This window comes from Esox lucius, chromosome 20 (assembly GCF_011004845.1).
Source record: "Esox lucius isolate fEsoLuc1 chromosome 20, fEsoLuc1.pri, whole genome shotgun sequence".
NCBI lineage: Eukaryota > Metazoa > Chordata > Actinopteri > Esociformes > Esocidae > Esox > Esox lucius.
In genome coordinates, this window is record NC_047588.1 from 29,559,584 (window position 1) to 29,579,294 (window position 19,711).

General features: G+C 43.7%; 2 protein-coding genes across 4 annotated transcripts in view; one reads left to right on the forward strand and one right to left on the reverse strand.

Annotated features, from left to right (window-relative positions):
• Positions 1-5,565: 5,565 nt before the first annotated feature.
• On the reverse strand, positions 5,566-13,947 carry she (Src homology 2 domain containing E). 2 transcript variants are annotated; one of them, XM_034288914.1, is made up of 7 exons: positions 12,906-13,947; positions 12,036-12,162; positions 11,040-11,282; positions 10,594-10,906; positions 9,309-9,428; positions 8,429-8,611; positions 5,566-8,348 (listed from the first exon to the last, which is right to left on the reverse strand). In XM_034288914.1, the coding sequence occupies exons 1-7, from the start codon at positions 13,380-13,382 to the stop codon at positions 8,339-8,341; spliced, it is 1,473 nt and encodes a 490-aa protein (XP_034144805.1). In that variant the 5' UTR covers positions 13,383-13,947; the 3' UTR covers positions 5,566-8,338. The 2 variants fall into 2 exon arrangements, with proteins under 2 accessions (XP_034144805.1, XP_034144804.1); XM_034288913.1 differs by having other exon boundaries at positions 5,566-8,388.
• Positions 13,948-16,191: 2,244 nt separating this feature from the next.
• The window catches only part of LOC105024477 (cingulin), a 29,933-nt gene continuing 26,413 nt past the window's right edge, over positions 16,192-19,711 (forward strand). For both annotated transcript variants that reach the window (XM_010894439.4, XM_020041464.3), the window contains exon 1: positions 16,192-16,401. The gene's annotated coding sequence lies outside the window, so the exon portion shown is untranslated. The remainder of the gene's footprint in view (positions 16,402-19,711) is intronic.

Below are 19,711 nucleotides of genomic sequence, written 5' to 3' on the forward strand. Positions count from 1 at the left end.
AACAATTCACTCTCCCTGTCTCCCTCTTGTAGATCACTAGAACCCAGGCTACACCCCTCAGGGTACTTGAAAAGACTTGTGAAACCATCAGCTGTCTGTTAAAATGAAGGTGTAGTTCAGGGGCAGTCTGGGTAAAGAAAAGTTCTGTCTGTGGTAACCACTGATGGGAACCACTTCTATAAGACACATACACACACATTATGCAAAAACACTTCAAATGTTTTATTAATCACTTTATTAATCTGTTCTGTCTGTCTGTGTCCCAGGACAAATCAGTTTATCTTAACTGTCTCTCTTAAGACTCTATTTCTGTCCTTTCTCACTTTTTTCACTCTCTGTTTTCTGTCCTCTCTCTCCAGCCTCTATCTGTCCTGTCTCTCTCCAGACTGTCTATTTATCAGTCCTGTCTCTCTCCCCAGACTCTATTTCTCTAACCTGTCTCTCTCGTATGTCCCTCTGGCTCCCTTCACTCTGTTCTCTCCATTCTTCAACCATTGTTTTTAAAACATTTTTGGAGATTTGAGTGTTACAAGTCGTGTAGTCATTAGACCATGAAGAATTATAGCCTCAGGAAAGCTACAAGGGTATTTTCCTCTCAGCTCCTCTTATCAGTCTGTTCTCTCTCCTGTCTTTTCTTCTCCCCTCTCCCTTCCTCGTGCTCCTTCTTCCCTTTTCTGTCACTCCATTCTCTTCTCTGAGGTTGAATGCCTATTTTGGTCCTTTCTCCCTCAGGGTTTCCTGTAAGAAGTGACCTCCACTTCACCTTCAATGTCAGAGGTGGAGGAGAAAAGGGGAGGAGAGTAGAATAGACAGGGTCGCTTTGTTGGAGGAGGGTTTACGTGGAGGAAGGTAGGAGTCAGAGGCAGTGGCGTCAGGCCGGGGGGGGGAAAGGGGTACTCAGTATATAGGGCCCTAACGTGTAGAGGGGCCCTTGAAAAATGTTAGAATCTTGAATAAATAGGGTAGGGGCCATCAGAGACCGACCTATGTACAGAGCCCAGAATTTTATTTATTTATTTATTTGATATAAGAAAGAGAATTAAGCTGATCACCTTATTGTTTTTTGGAACTGCATTAAGTCTTGATCAACACACAGGTATGAAATATAGAGTGATTGAACCACATTCAAACTGAGAAAATAATACATTCTCATTGCACTTACTGTGTCTAGCTTGTTCATAATTAATAAATGATCGACAGTCTGTGAGCATATCAGTATCAGAATCATGATAGAGAACAATTTTCCCCATATTTTCAAGACTAGAAAATGTAACATATTCACATTGAAAACCAAAAAGCGACCCCCAGAGCAAAAGTTGTTCACTAGCCCTGATCTAGTGATTATACTTTTTTAGACTGCTGATGCTCAAGAGGGATGGATGCCTTCTGCTTGGGGAAAGGGTGATCGGGGGTGGGGGGGGGGGTGTCAGATTTAGTTTGTAAAATAAAATAATGAGAAAGAGCCACAGGGTGGTCATGATGAGGATGAGGCAAGAAGGGACAGCGGTAATGTAGGAAAAACACTGAGGAAGGAAAGACAGGACAGAGGAGACAGAAGCGTGGGAGGACGAAATGAGTAAACAAGGTAAAAAGGAATACAGAATGGAGGGAGGAGTTGGTCACCGTGGTGATGAAAAGAGGATAGGGTAAGAGGAGATGAAAACGACCTGTTTCTCTTTCCTCCGACTTCTGTTTTCATCCCCCAGACACACTCACACACACACACAAACATTTAGGTCTTTTGTCAGGTCTTCCCTTCAGACTCTCCGCACAATCTCTTCTGCCCTCCCGCCATCCTTCCCCCCTTTTCATTACCTTTCTCTAACTTCCTGTTCCCCGACTCGGTCACCTCTCCTTCTCTTCCCCTCCTCCACCCCCCCCCCCCCTCTCTCTCTTTGCACTGAATGACTTGACCTGACAGTGCTCCTCCTCTGTACTGAGAGCTCAGAGTCTCTCTCTGAATTATTTAGAAGCTGGGACCCCCACAAGTGCTTGTCTTCCCCTCACACCACCCCATTCTGCCCCCAACTCTGTCCCTTACGCCTCCACCCCTGTCATTCCTCCTCGCTCTCCCTTTCTCTCTCTCCCTATGTCTCTCTCTCCCTGTCTGTCTCTCGCTCTCTCTCTCCCGCTCTCTCTCTTGACTGCAGGCATTGCTTGGCGCATTTTCTTGCATAAGTGACGCTGCTTGACTGTCACATATTTAAATATTACTACAGCGCATATAAACTCCAGTGGTTAATCCACGGTGTAGAGACAATGGCTGACTGTGTAAGGGTCTACGGGTCTAGTAAGGGATTCATGAAAAAGCAGCCACCAAGCTCTGCCAGCCATAGTGGAGTCAATGGGAGAGATGGAGGTATGGACGAATGAGTGTAGGACAGGCTGACCAATCTACAGGCTGACGCAGTGGTCGCTGTTCTTCCACCTCCCCAGCCTCTAGCTTGGTGTGACCTACATAGTGTTTTAAATGAGATGGAAGAATGAGGTGGTTGAACGAAAGGCTGGATGATGTCTGTTACCACTTTCTGTGAAAGCGTAGTGGGTACCGTGCGTGGCTACGAGGGCCAGTGAACGACTTTGTTTCTGTCCTGCTTTTGACTTCCATCTCGCCGCTCTTCATTCACAAAGAGGAAACTACACAATGTGTCACAAGATAGAGCCACACAAATGAATCGTTATCAGTGTTCTTTTTTTTTTGTTGTACTCTCCCTGACTTTCTTGCCTCTCTCACTCCCTCCCTCCTTCTGTTTTGGGCCTTCACCCTCTTTCTCCTCCCAAAGGAGATGGCTTTACCTCACTCTCACTAATCACCATAGCAACCTGGTAATCCGTTATCTAGCAGAAAAGGTCTGACACATTCATCGACACACACACATTGAGGTGATGAAGTCCACCTCATCCTACACAAGCAGTGATTAACAGGAAAATATGTCTTCAAATATATGAAGGTTATTATTGTCAAAGACACTAGTGCATGTGTGCAAGACTTTTGAAATAGTCTAGCTGCTGTGTCACTGCAGTACTTATGTGCTCTGCTTCTGTATGTGTGGTGTATGAGTGTCTGCTACACACCACCGTTCAAAAGTTTGGGGTCACTTAGACATTTCCTTGTTTTCCATGAAAACATCCATGAAAGGAGTTTGAATAGGAAATATAGCAAAAGTATTATGAAATATAGTCATTGACTTGGTTAGAAATAATTATTTTTAATTGAAATAATATTTCTGTCCAGCAAACTTTGCTTTTCGTCAAAGAATTCTCCATTTGCAGTAGTTGCAGACCTTTGGCCATTCTAGTTGTCAATTTTTTGAGTTAATCTGAAGAGATTTCACCCCACGCTTCCTGAAACACCTCCCACAAGTTGCATTGCCATGATGGGCACTTTTATATATCATATTGTCAAGCTGCTCCCACAACAGCTCAGTAGGGTTGAGATCCGGTGACTGTGCTGACCACTCCATTATAGACAGAATACCAGCTGACAGCTTCTTCCATAAATTGTTCTTGCATAGTTTGGAGCTGTGCTTTGGGTCATTGTCCTGTTGTAGGAGGAAATAGGCTCCAATCAAGCGCTGTCCATAGGGTATGGCATGGCGTTGCAGAATAGAGTGATGGCCTTCATTATTCAAGATCCCTTTCACCCTGTTCAAATCTTCCACGTCACCACCACCAAAGCACCCCCAGACCATCACATTGCCTCCACCTTCCTGGACAGATGGCATCAAGCACTCTTCCAGCATCTGTTCATTTGGTCCACGTCTCACGATTGTTCTTCTTTCCGATCTGAACACTGGCATCTGTTTCTCTGACTAGCCCTTTGGCGCGTACGATCACACCAGTGTGATCAATCTAGAGTGGTCCCTGGAGCGTACGATCACACTGGTGTGATTAGAACGTCATGTTTAGAACGCACCATTAGCATACCTAGCTACAAGTAACGTAACAATGGCTGGTAAAACCGCGCTATTATTTACTCACATTTAGCTCAAACAGTGTTTATAACTATATTTCCTGATTGTAATTGTTTCAAGACCATACTATGATATTAACCAGGTAGAAAGCATTCAAATCGGGACAAGAAGTGTTAGTTACGTACCAACAGACAGCCAACACTAATGCACAAAAACGAATTATATTAGCGACTACTACCGATCAAAACCATTGCAAAAACTTTCTAGAAGTTACGTTCCCCGTTGTATGCATTTTATATAGTTTATTCATTTTCACTGCATTGAATAACTGGTCACGATTTGTTAGCTAGCAGGCAGCTGACGTTTGCTAGCGGTTAGCTGACGTTTTCTAGCTAGCTACAGTAATAAATCAACCAACTTTTGTAGCTCTTAGAATTCGAGTCAACGAGAGAAGCTTGCAATGCAATGCATGTAGTGTTCCTTACCTAGCAAGGTGACTGTTCAAAGGCTGGCGTGAGTTCAAATGCTGCAGAGTACCGAAGTCACGTGCAAAAAAACTCACGCTGGGGGGTCGGTAAGGAATATTTGAAACTCACGCGTGAAAAGGCTAGACACTCTGATGCTAATTAATCATAAAGAAAATAAATAATGATTAATTTGCCTTTTAAAATGATAAACTTGGATTAGCAGACATAACGTGCCATTGGAACACAGGACTGATGATTTCTTATAATGGGCCTCTGTACACTTATGCAGATATTTCAATATACATGAGCCTTTTCCAGATACAATAGTCATTTACAACATTAACAATGTTTACTGTACACTGTATTTCTGATAAATTTGATGTTATTTCAATGGACAAAAAATTTGCTTTTCTTTCAAATGTCAAAAAGGACATTTCTAAATTACCCCAAACATTTGATCTGTAGTGTACATATGTGTGGTGTATGAGTGGTGTATGCTTGGTGTATGAGTGGTGTATGCATGGAGAATGTGTGGTTTATATGTGGTGTATGAGTGGTTTATGTGTGGTGTATGCATGGTGTATAAGGGGTGTAAAATTGGTGTATGCGTGCCGTGAGGTGGGCCTGTGCATTTTTGAGTGCCTCTCTTGCTCTGTCTGTGTCTCTGTTTCCAGGAGCATGTCTAACTCTAATTGATTTCCCACCTATGTCAATGGCTCTGTGGTGAAACAGGAGCTCAGCTCACACATGCTGTAGTGCACATCACAATTCTCAGAGAATGCGTTTGCCCGGGATGAGAGCTGTGGCTTCGGAGAAGTGTACTCCATGGTTAGAGTATCACTGAAGTTAAATGTCCAAAAAGCTAAAGCCGCTCACCGAATGAGCTCTGTAGATGTATTGGTGGACTGCTTACAAATACGGACTGCTTACAAAAACCTTTTTTAAAGTATGATTGTTTTTCACATGTTACGAGAACAAAATTAGGCCTGTATCCGTTTTTGACTCGTTGGACACACTGTTCAAAAAGTACTAATCTTTGTGCGTCTCACTTGAGAGGCCAAGTCCTCATTGAGAAGGTCGAATTTTTGCACTCCTCTTAATTCATATTAACAGTAAACACATATGTATTTCTGTTCTGTTGTCTGTGTGTCATGTAATTAATAAATTGCCTGGAAAACAGCAAAAACGTAATGCACATTCCCTTTATTCCAGTCAACATTACAGTTTTCCACACATTCTACAAAAACAAGCCGGGCTTATTACAGAAACCATCACATATCCCAACAGTATGGTACTATAATGTAACAGACCATCCTGCCTTCTAACAGGCACAGTACTGTAATGTAACAGACCATTCAACTTTCTAACAGGCACAGTACTGTAATGTAACAGACCATTCGACTTTCTTACAGGCACAGTACTGTAATGTAACAGACCATTCTACTTTCTAACAGGCACAGTACTGTAATGTAACAGACCACCCTGCCTTCTAACAGGCACAGTACTGTAATGTAACAGACCATTCGACTTTCTAACAGGCACAGTACTGTAATGTAACAGACCATTCGACTTTCTTACAGGCACAGTACTGTAATGTAACAGACCATTCTACTTTCTAACAGGCACAGTACTGTAATGTAACAGACCACCCTGCCTTCTAACAGGCACTGTACTGTAATGTAACAGACCATTCTACTTTCTAACAGCTACAAATCAATCCGGCCTAATATTTCCCAATGCATGACACACGGCAAAGCTGAACATTCCCAACTAAAACCTCCTCCCCCAGACCTGAACCCTATCAGATCAATAATGCTGCTTTCTGTTGACAGACAAACCACCCTTTCAATGAGTCTGATCAACAGGATTGATTGACTTGTTAACAGATGTATTGAAGATTGGTTGAACAATCTGATAAATGAATGCACTGCAATTAACAATATTGATCAGGGCTAACTAGCTACCCTTGTGCTGATAGGATCCATTAGTACTATACTACTATATTCAGTGCATTTCACTTGGAACTCTTATTACTGCTGATAAGATGCTTTCCTTCCACTTTTAACCATCCAGCAAATAAACCTAAAACCATCCGTTTTGGGCTAATGCATTGTTGTCCTCAATGCAGTCCTGTCAGATCAATGATTCCTTAGGGGAAAAGAGGAAAGAATGCAATCAACTGAAGCAGAGACATGAAACAGTCACAGACCACAAACGCAAAAAGGAAATCATATATAATGGCAATGGTAGCCATGGGCCAAATGGTTAAACAAAATCTTTGGTAATCCCAGTAATATTCAATCATAACAATACATACATATAATTTGTCCACCTAAAGTTCTTTGGTGTAAACAGTGTATGAATGGCATATGACCCAGTTTTAATCTGTTTCTATGGGAGCCATTTTCAACAATGAGGCAGAATGTGAGGAGAGGGAGTGTTTTACTCTGAACTATAAATACCGTCACTGCGGTGTATGAGTGTGTGTGTCTGTACACATGTATTTGTGTGTATGTGGGTGTGTGTGTGTGTGTGCTATGCAGAGTGTATTTGGCCACTAGGATGTGAATAGGAGAAAATCACACTCTCTGGCAAATTGGATACCGAAATCCTGTTGCTCCTCTAAAAGGGTGTGTTTTCAGTGTGTCCTGGATACAGGGTGTTGCAGGGTCATGTGTTCAGTGTGTCCTGGATACAGGATGTTGAAGGGTCTTCTGTTCAGTGTGTCCTGGGTACTGGGTGTTGCACGGTCCTGTGTTCAGTGTGTCTTGAGTACAGGGTGTTGCAGGGTCCTGTGTTCAGTGTGTCCTGGGTACAAGGTGTTGCAGGGTCATGTGTTCAGTGTGTCCTGGGTACTGAGTGTTGCAGGGTCCTGTGTTCAGTGTGTCCTGGGTACAAGGTGTTGCAGGGTCCTGTGTTCAGTGTGTCCTGGGTACAGGGTGTTGCGGGGTCCTGTGTTCAGTGTGTCCTGGGTACTGAGTGTTGCAGGGTCTTCTGTTCAGTGTGTCCTGGGTACAGGGTGTTGCGGGGTTGTGTTCAGTGTGTCCTGGGTACAAGGTGTTGCTGGGTCCTGTGTTCAGTGTGTCCTGGGTACTGGGTGTTGCAGGGTTGTGTGTTCAGTGTGTCCTGGGTACTGGGTGTTGCAGGGTCTTCTGTTTAGTGTGTCCTGGGTACTGGGTGTTGCAGAGTCCTGTGTTCAGTGTGTCCAGGGTACTGGGTGTTTGCGGGGTCATGTGTTCAGTGTGTCCTGGGTACTGGGTGTTGCAGGGTCCTGTGTTCAGTGTGTCCTGGGTACTGGATGTTGCAGGTTCATGTGTTCAGTGTGTCCTGGGTACTGGGTGTTGCAGGGTCCTGTGTTCAGTGTGTCCTGGGTTCTGGATGTTGCAGGGTCATGTGTTCAGTGTGTCCTGGGTACTGGGTGTTGCAGGGTCCTGTGTTCAGTGTGTCCTGGGTACTGGGTGTTGCAGGGTCCTGTGTTCAGTGTGTCCTGGGTACTGGGTGTTGCAGGGTCCTGTGTTCAGTGTGTCCTGGGTACTGAGTGATGCAGGGTCTTCTGTTCAGTGTGTCCTGGGTACAGGGTGTTGCGGGGTCCTGTGTTCAGTGTGTCCTGGGTACAAGGTGTTGCGGGGTCCTGTGTTCAGTGTGTCCTGGGTACAGGGTGTTGCAGGGTTGTGTGTTCAGTGTGTCCTGGGTACTGGGTGTTGCAGGGTCTTCTGTTTAGTGTGTCCTGGGTACTGGGTGTTGCAGGGTCATGTGTTCAGTGTGTCCTGGGTATTGGGTGTTGCGGGGTCCTGTGTTCAGTGTGTCCTGGGTACAGGTTGTTGCAGGGTCATGTGTTCAGTGTGTCCTGGTTACTGGGTGTTGCAGGGTCCTGTGTTCAGTGTGTCCTGGGTACTGGGTGTTGCAGGGTCCTGTGTTCAGTCTGTCCTGGGTACTGGGTGTTGCAGGGTCCTGTGTTCAGTGTGTCCTGGGTACTAGGTGTTGCAGGGTCCTGTGTTCAGTGTGTCCTGGGTAATGGGTGTTGCAGGGTCCTGTGTTCAGTGTGTCCTGGGTACTGGGTGTTGCAGGGTCATGTGTTCAGCTCCAGTGAAGGGCAGTCTGTGAGTGCAGTAGTGGTGCACCACCTCTGGGATGCTGTTGAACACACAGCTACTCTGGTCCAGTGTATAACCCAGACCCTTACTGGCCTTGGTCTGGGCCACGATGATGTGGACACAGCACTGACTGGTCCTGAGAGAGAGACATCAAACAACCACATTAGTGAAGTAACACAACTGGTTGATAACTGAAAAGAGAAATTAGATGGCATCAGAGATTCATTACAGGGGTATGGGGTTAGTATTTCCAACACATGCGGTTAACTTCATGTCTGTGGCTGGGGAAAGTGGTTAGTGATGAGTGGCTGTGGAATGGGGTTAGTGATGAGTGGCTGTGGAATGGGGTTAGTGATGAGTGGCTGTGGAATGGGGTTAGTGATGAGTGGCTGTGGAATGGGGTTAGTGATGATTGGCTGTGGAATGGGGTTTGTGATGAGTGGCTGTGGAATGGGGTTAGTGATGAGTGGCTGTGGAATGGGGTTAGTGATGATTGGCTGTGGAATGGGGTTTGTGATGAGTGGCTGTGGAATGGGGTTAGTGATGAGTGGCTGTGGAATGGGGTTAGTGATGATTGGCTGTGGAATGGGGTTAGTGATGATTGGCTGTGGAATGGGGTTTGTGATGAGTGGCTGTGGAATGGGGTTAGTGATGAGTGGCTGTGGAATGGGGTTAGTGATGAGTGGCTGTGGAATGGGGTTAGTGATGAGTAGCTGTGGAATGGGGCAGTGATGAGGGGCTGTGGAATTAAGTTAGTGATGAGTAGCTGTGGAACAGGATTAGTGATGAGTTCTGAATGAAGAGTGACACATGTAATGCACACAGGCACTCACTTGAGCGCAATGGAGTATTTGCTGGTCCCTGATTCGCTGTCTCTAACCAGGAAGCTGGCGTCCCTGCAGCGCTGCAGCTGAGCCTCTGCTTGCTGGCGACTCACACTGCCATGGTACCAGCTAAAGTTGGAGGGGCATTTTAGCATGTATTGTTAAACAGACACACACCACACACACAGAGAGGACAGGATAATACATGTTGTTTTCATGCTTTCAGCATTTTCCGGAGAGCTAGTTAGTGTCTTTTCAAGGACAAATAATTAGCTTAAGTTGATAGTTCAGTATTTTGGCCCTCAATTTCCATCTGCAGAGTAAGATCAGGTAGTGGATACTATTGTTGTGTCTCTGCGTTTAGTTTAAGGAAAAAGAGTTTGAACAACTGCTAACGAGCCTTAACAAACAAACATAGCTGGGCACAGTTAATCAAAAAGTTAACTTTGTTAAGCATTAATCCGTTTACCAAAAAGTGAACTACAATAACTGTTAATCAGTTAAATCATAAAAAACTAACAGAAGTTAGCAATAAACATTAACATAACCTTTTATTTTTTTTTACATGCTACAAACTTTTTTTCCATTGGATTCTTGACTTCCTGACTAAGTCCAATTACATGACATTTGTCTTTTTCTGTGAAAGCGAGGCAACATACAATGACATTGAAGTTACTCAATTTTTGGAAGGTCTCACCCCAGCACAACAATGAATAGCCAAACCATGACTCTAGAGAGCCATTCTTTGTTGGCCAATCACAGATGATTTTTACAAAACATGTAATACAAGGGTTCCTGAGTGTTTTTTTTACACTCTTGGCCTTGAGACTAGCGCACAATCTCCGGACTGAAGCAAAAATTAGCTTAGACTCTAAAGCTTTTAAAATTATATTTATGAAGTTTTTGGGTTAGCAGACTTGAGTTCATGGAACTTAAATGTAACGGAAGTTAATCAGCCCGATAATGATTTTCGCAGTTAACTTAGTTAAATAATGATTAACGGATTGGTGCCCAGCTTTACAAGCAACCCACCCATGCAAACGCATTAGAAACTACGACAAGCACACCCCATTTAAGTCATATGGCAGACATTCCTACAGAAATGACTGCATTTATTTTCATACTGAAGCCTTGTGGGAATCAAACCCCAAACTTTGTTGTTCCAAACCCTATGCGCTACCACTGAGCTACCAGAGGTAGGTTTTTAACATAGCCTTATCCATCAGTTCAATTTAACATGCATACAAATCATCCCTCTCTTTATGCATTTTACCCTCCATCTCCTCTCCCTTACCTCTGCTTCTCCAGGGGGAGGGTGGGATCCACTTTGGCTGCCTCCCCTTTGGCTGGGGAGGTGGGGGAGGGAGGAGAGGACGACGGTGAGAGTTTTGGAGTGGGGGAAGAGTGAGATGTGGGAGAGGGGGGAGTGGAATGAGAGTTGGGAGAGGCAGAGGAAGGAGAGAGTTTGAGAATGGGGGAGGTGGGGGAGGATGGAGAGGGGATGAGGATTTTCTTATTCCATGTATTCTGCCTCAGGGCCGGCTGCTTGCTGGGTGGAGGAGCTTCCTCTTTAGGCGGCACATTGCTCATTCCGTTCTTAAACTGGGCTGCGGGGTGGGGGGGGGGGGGTGCAATTAGTACAATTAGAATGATGTATTGTATCATTGTTTTTCATACCTTCGCCTCTCTCTTTCCCAAGCCTTCCACTGACCTCCCTCTCTCCCTGCCAGGGAATCATACCTGTCAGTGCTCTAACGATATCCTCCTTCCTCCACTCCCAGGGCAGTTCGTACTCCCCAGGAGGCCGGGGGTCAGACTCTGGCCTGGCCACAGGTATCCACACACCTCCTGCCTCCGCCTCTAGCAACCCCTCATAGGGCGTGTCGTAGATGTGTGGGGGTGCAGGTGTACCCTCTTCCCGGTCTCCCTTGGGGAGCAGCACACACACCTTCAGCAGGTCCTTGGAGCCCCGTCGGCGAATATCTATAAAACATTTTGTTTACACACAATGCATAGATCTCCCTAGCCTGTGTGGATATGAAACTCTGAACTCTGCTGTTGCACAGACTTTAATGCAGACGCCACATGACAGGGTTCTCGGTTCATGTGTGAAATAGTGTTGTAGCGTGCGATGTGGTCAGACACTGTGGAGGCCAGGCCATCAGGTAGCCTGCGTGTCTGGCCTATTGTGTGTAGAAACAATGGAGCAACGGGAAGAAAGGTCAACGCAGTGCCTGATTGGCTAACAGAACAGACCTCTTCCTGAATTCTGGGAAGTGATTGGTGAGACCAGGGGTAGGAAAGGAGGGGAGATGGGGGTGGGTGTCTTTTGGTACTTTTCACACAAAGGGGACCATGAAGTGAAATGGAAGGGGTGGGGGGTCCAACTAGGGGCAACTTCCTTTCCAGAGAATGGGGTAAAGGAAACAGAAGCAGGAGACAGGAAGTCCAAGAGGAAGCTGCACCCATTGTCGCAGCACAACACCGTTCCTATAGCAACCATCAGTAGGGTGGAAGTCAGGGGAGAGAAAGCAGAGGTTCTCATGCTGGTCCAATCCCTTTAAAAACCTTTCACAGCAGAATTGCCTACAACCTTGATTTTTGCTGCGGAGGGCATAGGCCCTAGTTCCAGCTGAGTAATACCTCCAGGCTTGATAAAAAAAAAATCAAGGTATTGATATGTCAGTTCTATGTTGGAACAAAAGCCTGAAAAGCCCTTTAGACCCCCTGACTGACCTGTGATGATGACCTGGGCATCGTAGGGCTCCATGTAACCATCGTTCTCCCCCTCCCGCTCCGCCTCTCTCTGCCCTCTCGTTTTCTCAGCATCAAATGGGTCAGCATAGTCCTCCAGAATAATCAGCTATGGAGCAGGAAAGAAGGGCATGAATAAAAGATCCAAAAAAAGCAAGCCTCAAGCTGGAGTTATGGAATAATGTGGAGTTATCATGTTGCAGTCTAATTGTTACTTTTATGTTCTGGGAATGTTTCTGGGGAATCTCCTCTGCTCTGTGTTTGATATACCTCCAATGGTTCTGTCTATCGGTCTGTTTCTCAGACTGTCTGACTGCTTGTATGATCATTGTCAAAGCTGAGTTGTAGGGATCTGAGCTACCTGTTGGAAAGCCGCATTCACTACTGTGTAATATTCTGTTACAGACCAAGCCTTCAAGAAAGTGAGAAAGAGTTATAGTGTGTGTGTGTGTGTGTGTGTGACAGCAGTTGGGAACAGGTTTAGGGTGAAGGGAGACAGGAAGACAGACAGGGAGAATGAGCTTAGATCTCATTGTGTGTTCTGTATGGCTAGTCCTACAAATACTATGGCATGAATGCAGACAGTGATAAAAGCACAGTGCATTGTGTGGTGAGGAAGGAGAGGCAGGAGATGAGAGACAAAGGCTGGGACATTGAGAGATACTGATCTGAACTCTCACAGCTACACTTCATTCTTCATTAGTGCACATTCTACAAAACACAGCCAACATCAAAAACGTATATTGTGAATGATAAGATTACAACTGAATTGGTGGAGACCATAACGTTGCTCCTATGCACAAACATAGACTTAGTTGACCAAATGTCTGGAAATAAATCTGAGCAACTCACCATTGCTGTTTTGATGTCTGACTTCACCCTCCCATTTTCTGCTACCATTTGTTCACCAGTGCTGCTGTGTTTTGGGCCCTTGTCCTGCTTGTCTACCTTGATCATTCTGCTGATATACGCATGCGCCAAACTGGATGTCCTAATCGGCCGATGCTCCTCAGATGTTCCCATCTCGAGCTTGGAATTCTTCCTACTCTTCCCTGGGATGAAACTGTCCCAAATCTTACCGTCCCTTAACGAGTTCCCGCCAGTACCCGAACCGTTTCGACCCAGTTCAATGGCAGAGTTTTTCCGATTTCTCCCGGTCATTAACGAGCCTATAACTCCACCACTGTCCTTGCCCCGATACCCCTTCAGACTGGCCCCCGGTGTAAACCCGGCTCTGGGTTGGGGCTGGGGCCCGGACTCCGAGGCTGAGCGAACACGTTCAGTTCCGTTCTTCAGATTGATGGGGAAATCTTTGAACCACTTCGCCATGGCTGGTTATGATCAGTTACAATGTATGGGTTTCTAGGTTTGGCTGCAAAATACTATAGGCCCAACACGAATTCACTCAGACGTTCTCTTTATACGTAAATCATCTACCCACTTGCCAATATAAAACTTTCCGAGTAATTTAATTCACTTACTATTATTCACTGCGAGCCAAAATGTTGTTTTACCCAAATTATCCCTTTTAAAACGTTAATTTATTTCAAGCAATAATTAATTCATAATTTCTTCCCCATACATTGTATTATAAATTGTCAAATAATCAAATTTTCAAACGTCACCCCATTAGTCGCTTTGATGCACTTCTCTTGGTCGTTCGATAATGCGTAAAGTTTTGGGCTGTTTCTGGCAGTCGGTCTCTACCTTGCAGCTATCCCCGCAGTTCGAAAAGTAGTCTTTGGAGAGCGTACACTCGAAAGAACTGGAAGTTTTTCTTCGCACTCACTGATGATGATCCCATTCCCGGAGCGACTGTATGGAGCGGCTGTCAAAGCAGAGTGCTGAAGAGAGAAGCGTGTGTGTGTGTCTGAGTGGGGCAATGGGTGTGCTGGACCAGCCAACAGAAATTACAAAAACGCCCATAAGCACGCAAAAAGGCGTATTAGGCTGGTCCTATTAATCATTCAACAGGGTGCATATGAGGAAGCATTGGTCACTTTTTTCAATGGTAGCCCATTCTTTGCCAAAAAATGTTAAACTCGAAATATATAAATTATTTTTGTATTATTGCATTTGCCTATATGCCGCAATGATCACACAGCCCAATCTATGACATGGAATGAAAATACATGTGCAACACAATACCATGTAATTAAATTAATCCAACATACATTGCTTGCATGTTTAGTTACCAAAGAGTGATAAATTGTTGTTCAAAAGGGAAAATATATAATGTGGGATGAGAACTTTCCAATTTGATAAAGTACAAGGGGATGGACAGCATAACAGAAGTACCTAACAATATTAATTTCAAGGACCTAATAAGGTTTACACATTGCCTTCAGAACAGCTGAAATCCTTCTTGGAATGCTGTCTCGGTTCCTGAACTGTGTGTAGTGGGATATTGTTCCATTCTTTAAGAAGGTATGAAGTTTCAGGTATGAAGGAGGTGGAGATGAACTTCACCGCACTTTCTGTGATCGATGCACATGCAATTTGGGAACCGACTATTTAGCCTCTTTGAAATTGTGTTGCATCAAGTTGCTTTGAAAACTCAAATATCAAAGTGTAAACCTTCCGAATTAGGCTTATTTTATAGATTACATATGTACTGCTATAATTGGAAATCAACCTAATGTATCCTCTGCAGCTGTGTTTGTAACTGAGATTTAGTTAATTCAAAGTAACAGTCATTTTCCTCTTGGTGTGTCCCTTATTTTGTCCACCCTCTTTTATTAAAGAGTACATTTTCAAGGCTATATCAGTGGTTTATTCCGTTTGCTATATGATTATGGGCAATTTTATTTTTAAACAAACGTCAATACAGTTGGTATTTCTCAAAACATATTGACCTCCTTGCACCCTACTTAAATAGTTGTTTATTTAATTTACTTTTTGGAAAAAACCCATAGCTGATTATTGTAATTTTAAAACCAATTACATTTTGGTCAACTTTGTTTAGGATTTTTGCAATGAAGCTCTCTACTTCCTCTGTTTGCCATTTAAAGAGAAATGCTATCTGTATGATGCAGAGACTTGCTAATTAATAACTATTTTTAAACCTGTCTGAGGCACATATGAGCACATAAAATACATAGTGCACACTTTTCAGGGACCCGTTTTGGCTCAACATTTACAACTAGTGGGACAAAATCCCAGAATTAATCTTCAAAAGCCTTGGCTTGCAAAAATATCTCTAATTCCATCATAATGGATGCAAACAAATAAAAATGGTATCTACAATTCATCTCCTGGGAGACTCCTGAGAAGTATAAAATGCCTCATTGCCAAAATTCTGAATTAAGTTTCCAATGTTTATTTAGCAAAGAAAGACAACTGGCTTGGACAAAATGATTGGTACCCCAGAGTTAGTACTTGGCTGTACAGCCTTTGGCCAAGATAACTGACAACAAAAGCTTCTTGAAGCCAGGAGTAAGCCTGCTGCTCCTTTCTACTGGCAGTTTGGCCCACTGATCACATTTTCCAGTGTTTGAGCAGCGCCCTCCACAACGTGTTATAGTGAGTATGGACTCTTCTCAGGCCATCCAGAAAAGTCCAGTGTTACTACTTAAGCCATCCTAAAACAATTATTTGGACAATTTATTAACAACACAACAAACCAAAACGCACTTTAAAGCACATTGGAATGGTGGAAGAAAAAAAAAACTGTAGAATTAGGGAATTATTTTAAAGTGCAAGGATTGCAATATTTGGACGCGTGCTATAGGCGCCATCTGCAGGGTATTTAGAAACTGATCTTAGTTGTGGGATGTATTCATGAACGCGAATTAAGTCATGGCATTTGTTGGAGCGTTTCGTTTGTGTTAAGAATTAAGCGCTAGCTTAACTCTTTCTTAGTTGTTATAAACTTGAATAATAACAATTACAGCTCTAGGGAAACTTTTTTTAAATTATTCATTCAGAAAGTGTAATCTACGTGGTTTTGATTTATTTTAGAAAACCTCGAAGACACAAAAGACTCATCCTATTGGGCATTCCCTGAGTCCATTTATCACAGATGGACAGACACATCTCACCAATATTCAAAGCGGGCGCTGTCTAGTTCTCTGCCTTCGCCTATGTGCAGAACCAATCACTGTATTCTCTCTACGGGATGGGCGGGTCGTCTGGCATCAGTCACAAAAGGTAACAGGTTGTAGCCGCAAATAACACACTTAACTGTGTCTTTCCGTCCCAAATTATTATGGATGTGCTCTGCTCTTTCAGTCCCTCCTGGCGGTATTAAACATTATTTGTTTTAATACCAAGTAAAACAACAGAAGAAGACTCCAAAGTCGAAAACAAACTGGGAATTGTAGATATCTACGTTTTGACCAAATAACAGGTAGGTTTTGGATGTTGATTCTCGTTGTTTTGCTCTAGCTAGTTAAGGTTAGCAGCACATTCAATATAGTTAGTCAAAACAGTAACTTAGGGTTGGTTGTGTAGCTGTTAGCTTCCGCCGGTATAGGCCTAGCTAACGTTACTGTGTGCGCTCAAGCTTTTATAACTTGCTCTACTGTGGTATCAACAGATTAGTTAAGTTTACTTTTAATGACAGCGAAATGGTGCAGTGTAAAGTCCTGAACAGTCAGTTACAAGGTAGGCTAGTTTCCGCAAAACGTCGTAAGTTATTGTAGCCATAAAATAGACACATACCGGCAACGGAGCAGGTGTAACAGTAGTTATTTTGCCTCACATCTCTCAGTCTTATGTAAAACAATGCATGTATAGACATAGCCAGGCTAACTTTCATGTACAGTCTGCGGACTCATGTGAATGTCACACATTTTCATCTTGCATGTTAGCGAGTTGTGTTTTCTTGAACTGCTATAACTTAAAGAACTTGGTTTGCCGCCCCTTTCTTCCTAAGTTACACTTGACCTGGACATTATGCTCACGCAAACACAAGGATTCAATCTTATTTTGAAAAATGTTTGGCATATCTTATCAAAGTTGTTGGTCTACATACCCTCGGAGTTTATTGGTCAGTTATAGTTCTGTTATTACTCACGGAAATTTGATCTACTGTAATAGACGGGCGTTGGCTCTTATGAGATAACATGCTATTTTATACGTTGATTGTAAGTATTCCAACTTTACGCTGATGTCTATTGATTGTCTCTTAGCTTTTTTGATTTCAGTACAGTAGTGTACTGATTACAGATTGGAGAGAAAATTGAAGAAATCTGCCTGAGGGCATTGTTTTAATGTATCTTCAAACTCATGGCCTGGGGCGAGGCCCTAAAAGAAAGCAGTACGTGTGTTTAGACTGTAGGGGAATGTTCACTGAACAACCACTCAGGTTGGAATGTGGGTGATTGGAAGGGTGTATAATGTGCTTTTCTGGTACAGTTTGTGGTCTAGTACTTGGCAACACTACAGGCTTCTTTGTTATGTCATTGAGCCAAATTAGAACCGGAGAGAGGAAGAAATGATTGTGGGTGAAAGAGGAGTAGTGTCCAGTCTGAATAGAAAGAAGTGAGAAGAGGCATAGAACAAGAGGAGTGAATGGTGTAGGGTATGAATGAATACATGAATTGTCATTCACCAAGGAAACTATCTTGACTCAATCACTTAAGCGTCTCTTGGACAAGTTGGGGTAACTAGACGGAATATGACACCACAAATTAATGGATAAGGGAGTCCTCGTTCAAGTAGCAAATCTCAAAAGGAATTGTCTGTCAGCCGCTTCATTGGTCGTTCATAGACTGGCGTTGCAATACCTGATATCTTTTTGTCTTTAACCACCCAAAGGGACCGTCACAAACATATTTTGATAATTCTCAGTCAGGTGATCACCAAAGTACTGTCCTATTATTATTATGTAGTGCCAAGAAAGGCTTTTATTATAAAAATACTCAGTACTGTATTGTGATTAATGAAGCTTAGAAGAGGCTAAGTAGGAACAAAGGTATATAGCCTTCTGACTTAAAGCTCTTTACTCTCTCACTAATGCAACTAATCAATGGCAGTCACAGCCATGACTCCACAGAAAAGTCTGTCTCCTAATTCTACCCCAGAGGGAGGAGACTAGAAGAAATTGAAACGCTGAGGAATTTACGGTCAGTCTCTCGTCTCAGTGTAGTGAGTCAGTGGTTAGTACCATAATGACTCTCTTTAATGTAGGCCTGCTAGTAGAAAATGAAGCCCTGGCTTAACAGAAACCTGCTAGTTGTCAACTCAGGCAAGGATGTACAGTGACTCGGTGATGTAGGTTAGGTCAGCTCCCTTGTCATCATGTGCTCCTCCAGGGAAAAAGGGTGGAACCCAGGGGGATGAATAGACAGTGGTTGTAGAGATGGCGGGAGGGTTGTGGGCAGAACAGTGTTACAGGAGACACAGATGGATGGCCAGAAAAACAGAAGGAGATAATGCCAGGGGGACAAGTGTTGCCTTCCCAGCATTTGTACAATAATTTTCTGCTCCACATCATTTAGACAATAGGATGGGCTCCCCTCAGTCACCTGACTGTACTTCTCTCCAACTCTCCTCTGTCCCCTGATTCTCCTCCTCCTGTCTCTCCTCTGTCCCCTGACTGTCCTATTCAACCCTCTCCTCTGTCCCCTGACTGTCCTATTCAACCCTCTCCTCTGTCCCCTGACTGTCCTATTCAACCCTCTCCTCTGTCCCCTGACTGTCCTATTCAACCCTCTCCTCTGTCCCCTGTCTGTCCTATTCAACCCTCTCCTCTGTCCCCTGTCTGTCCTATTCAACCCTCTCCTCTGTCCCCTGACTGTCCTATTCAACCCTCTCCTCTGTCCCCTGTCTGTCCTATTCAACCCTCTCCTCTGTCCCCTGTCTGTCCTATTCAACCCTCTCCTCTGTCCCCTGACTGTCCTATTCAACCCTCTCCTCTGTCCCCTGTCTGTCCTATTCAACCCTCTCCTCTGTCCCCTGTCTGTCCTATTCAACCCTCTCCTCTGTCCCCTGACTGTCCTATTCAACCCTCTCCTCTGTCCCCTGACTGTCCTATTCAACCCTCTCCTCTTTCCCCTGACTGTCCTATTCAACCCTCTCCTCTGGAAAACACTGCTCATATCTTGTCTGTACCAGGGACAGGCAAGCATTGCACCTCCCTCCTTGCAGAAGCCAAGTGCTTAGATTAAAGTGTAGAACAGACAAAATCAATGTCAGAAGAACAGCCACATCCTCCCAAAGAAATGGTATTGAGAAAACACTCATCTGAATGATCCATGCATAGATCTTTTATTGAAATCCTTAATGTTAGTTTGAGTTGCCCAAGTCCAAATAGGCTTTATAAAGCAGATGGTATGTAAATGTATTGATATTATGCCTAATTTTCCCAAGAATATCACAAGACAAACAAAGACTGAATGAAATGGCATCTACATATAAATATATTCAATTTTTTTCTTGTAGACTTAAGTGGTCATCCATTTATTTGTTTTTCAATGAAAACCATAATTGAATCTGAAACACAAAATAGAAGAAACTGGGGAAACTAAACTGGATGAACTAATAAAAAAACTAGGCTTGGCTTATAAAATGTTAGCAATGGAAGGATATTATTTAAGTATAAAAGGCAATAATATACACCGATCAGCCATAACATTATGACCACTGACAGGTGAAGTGAATAACACTGATAATCTCGTTATCATGGCACCTGTCAGTGGGTGGGATATATTAGG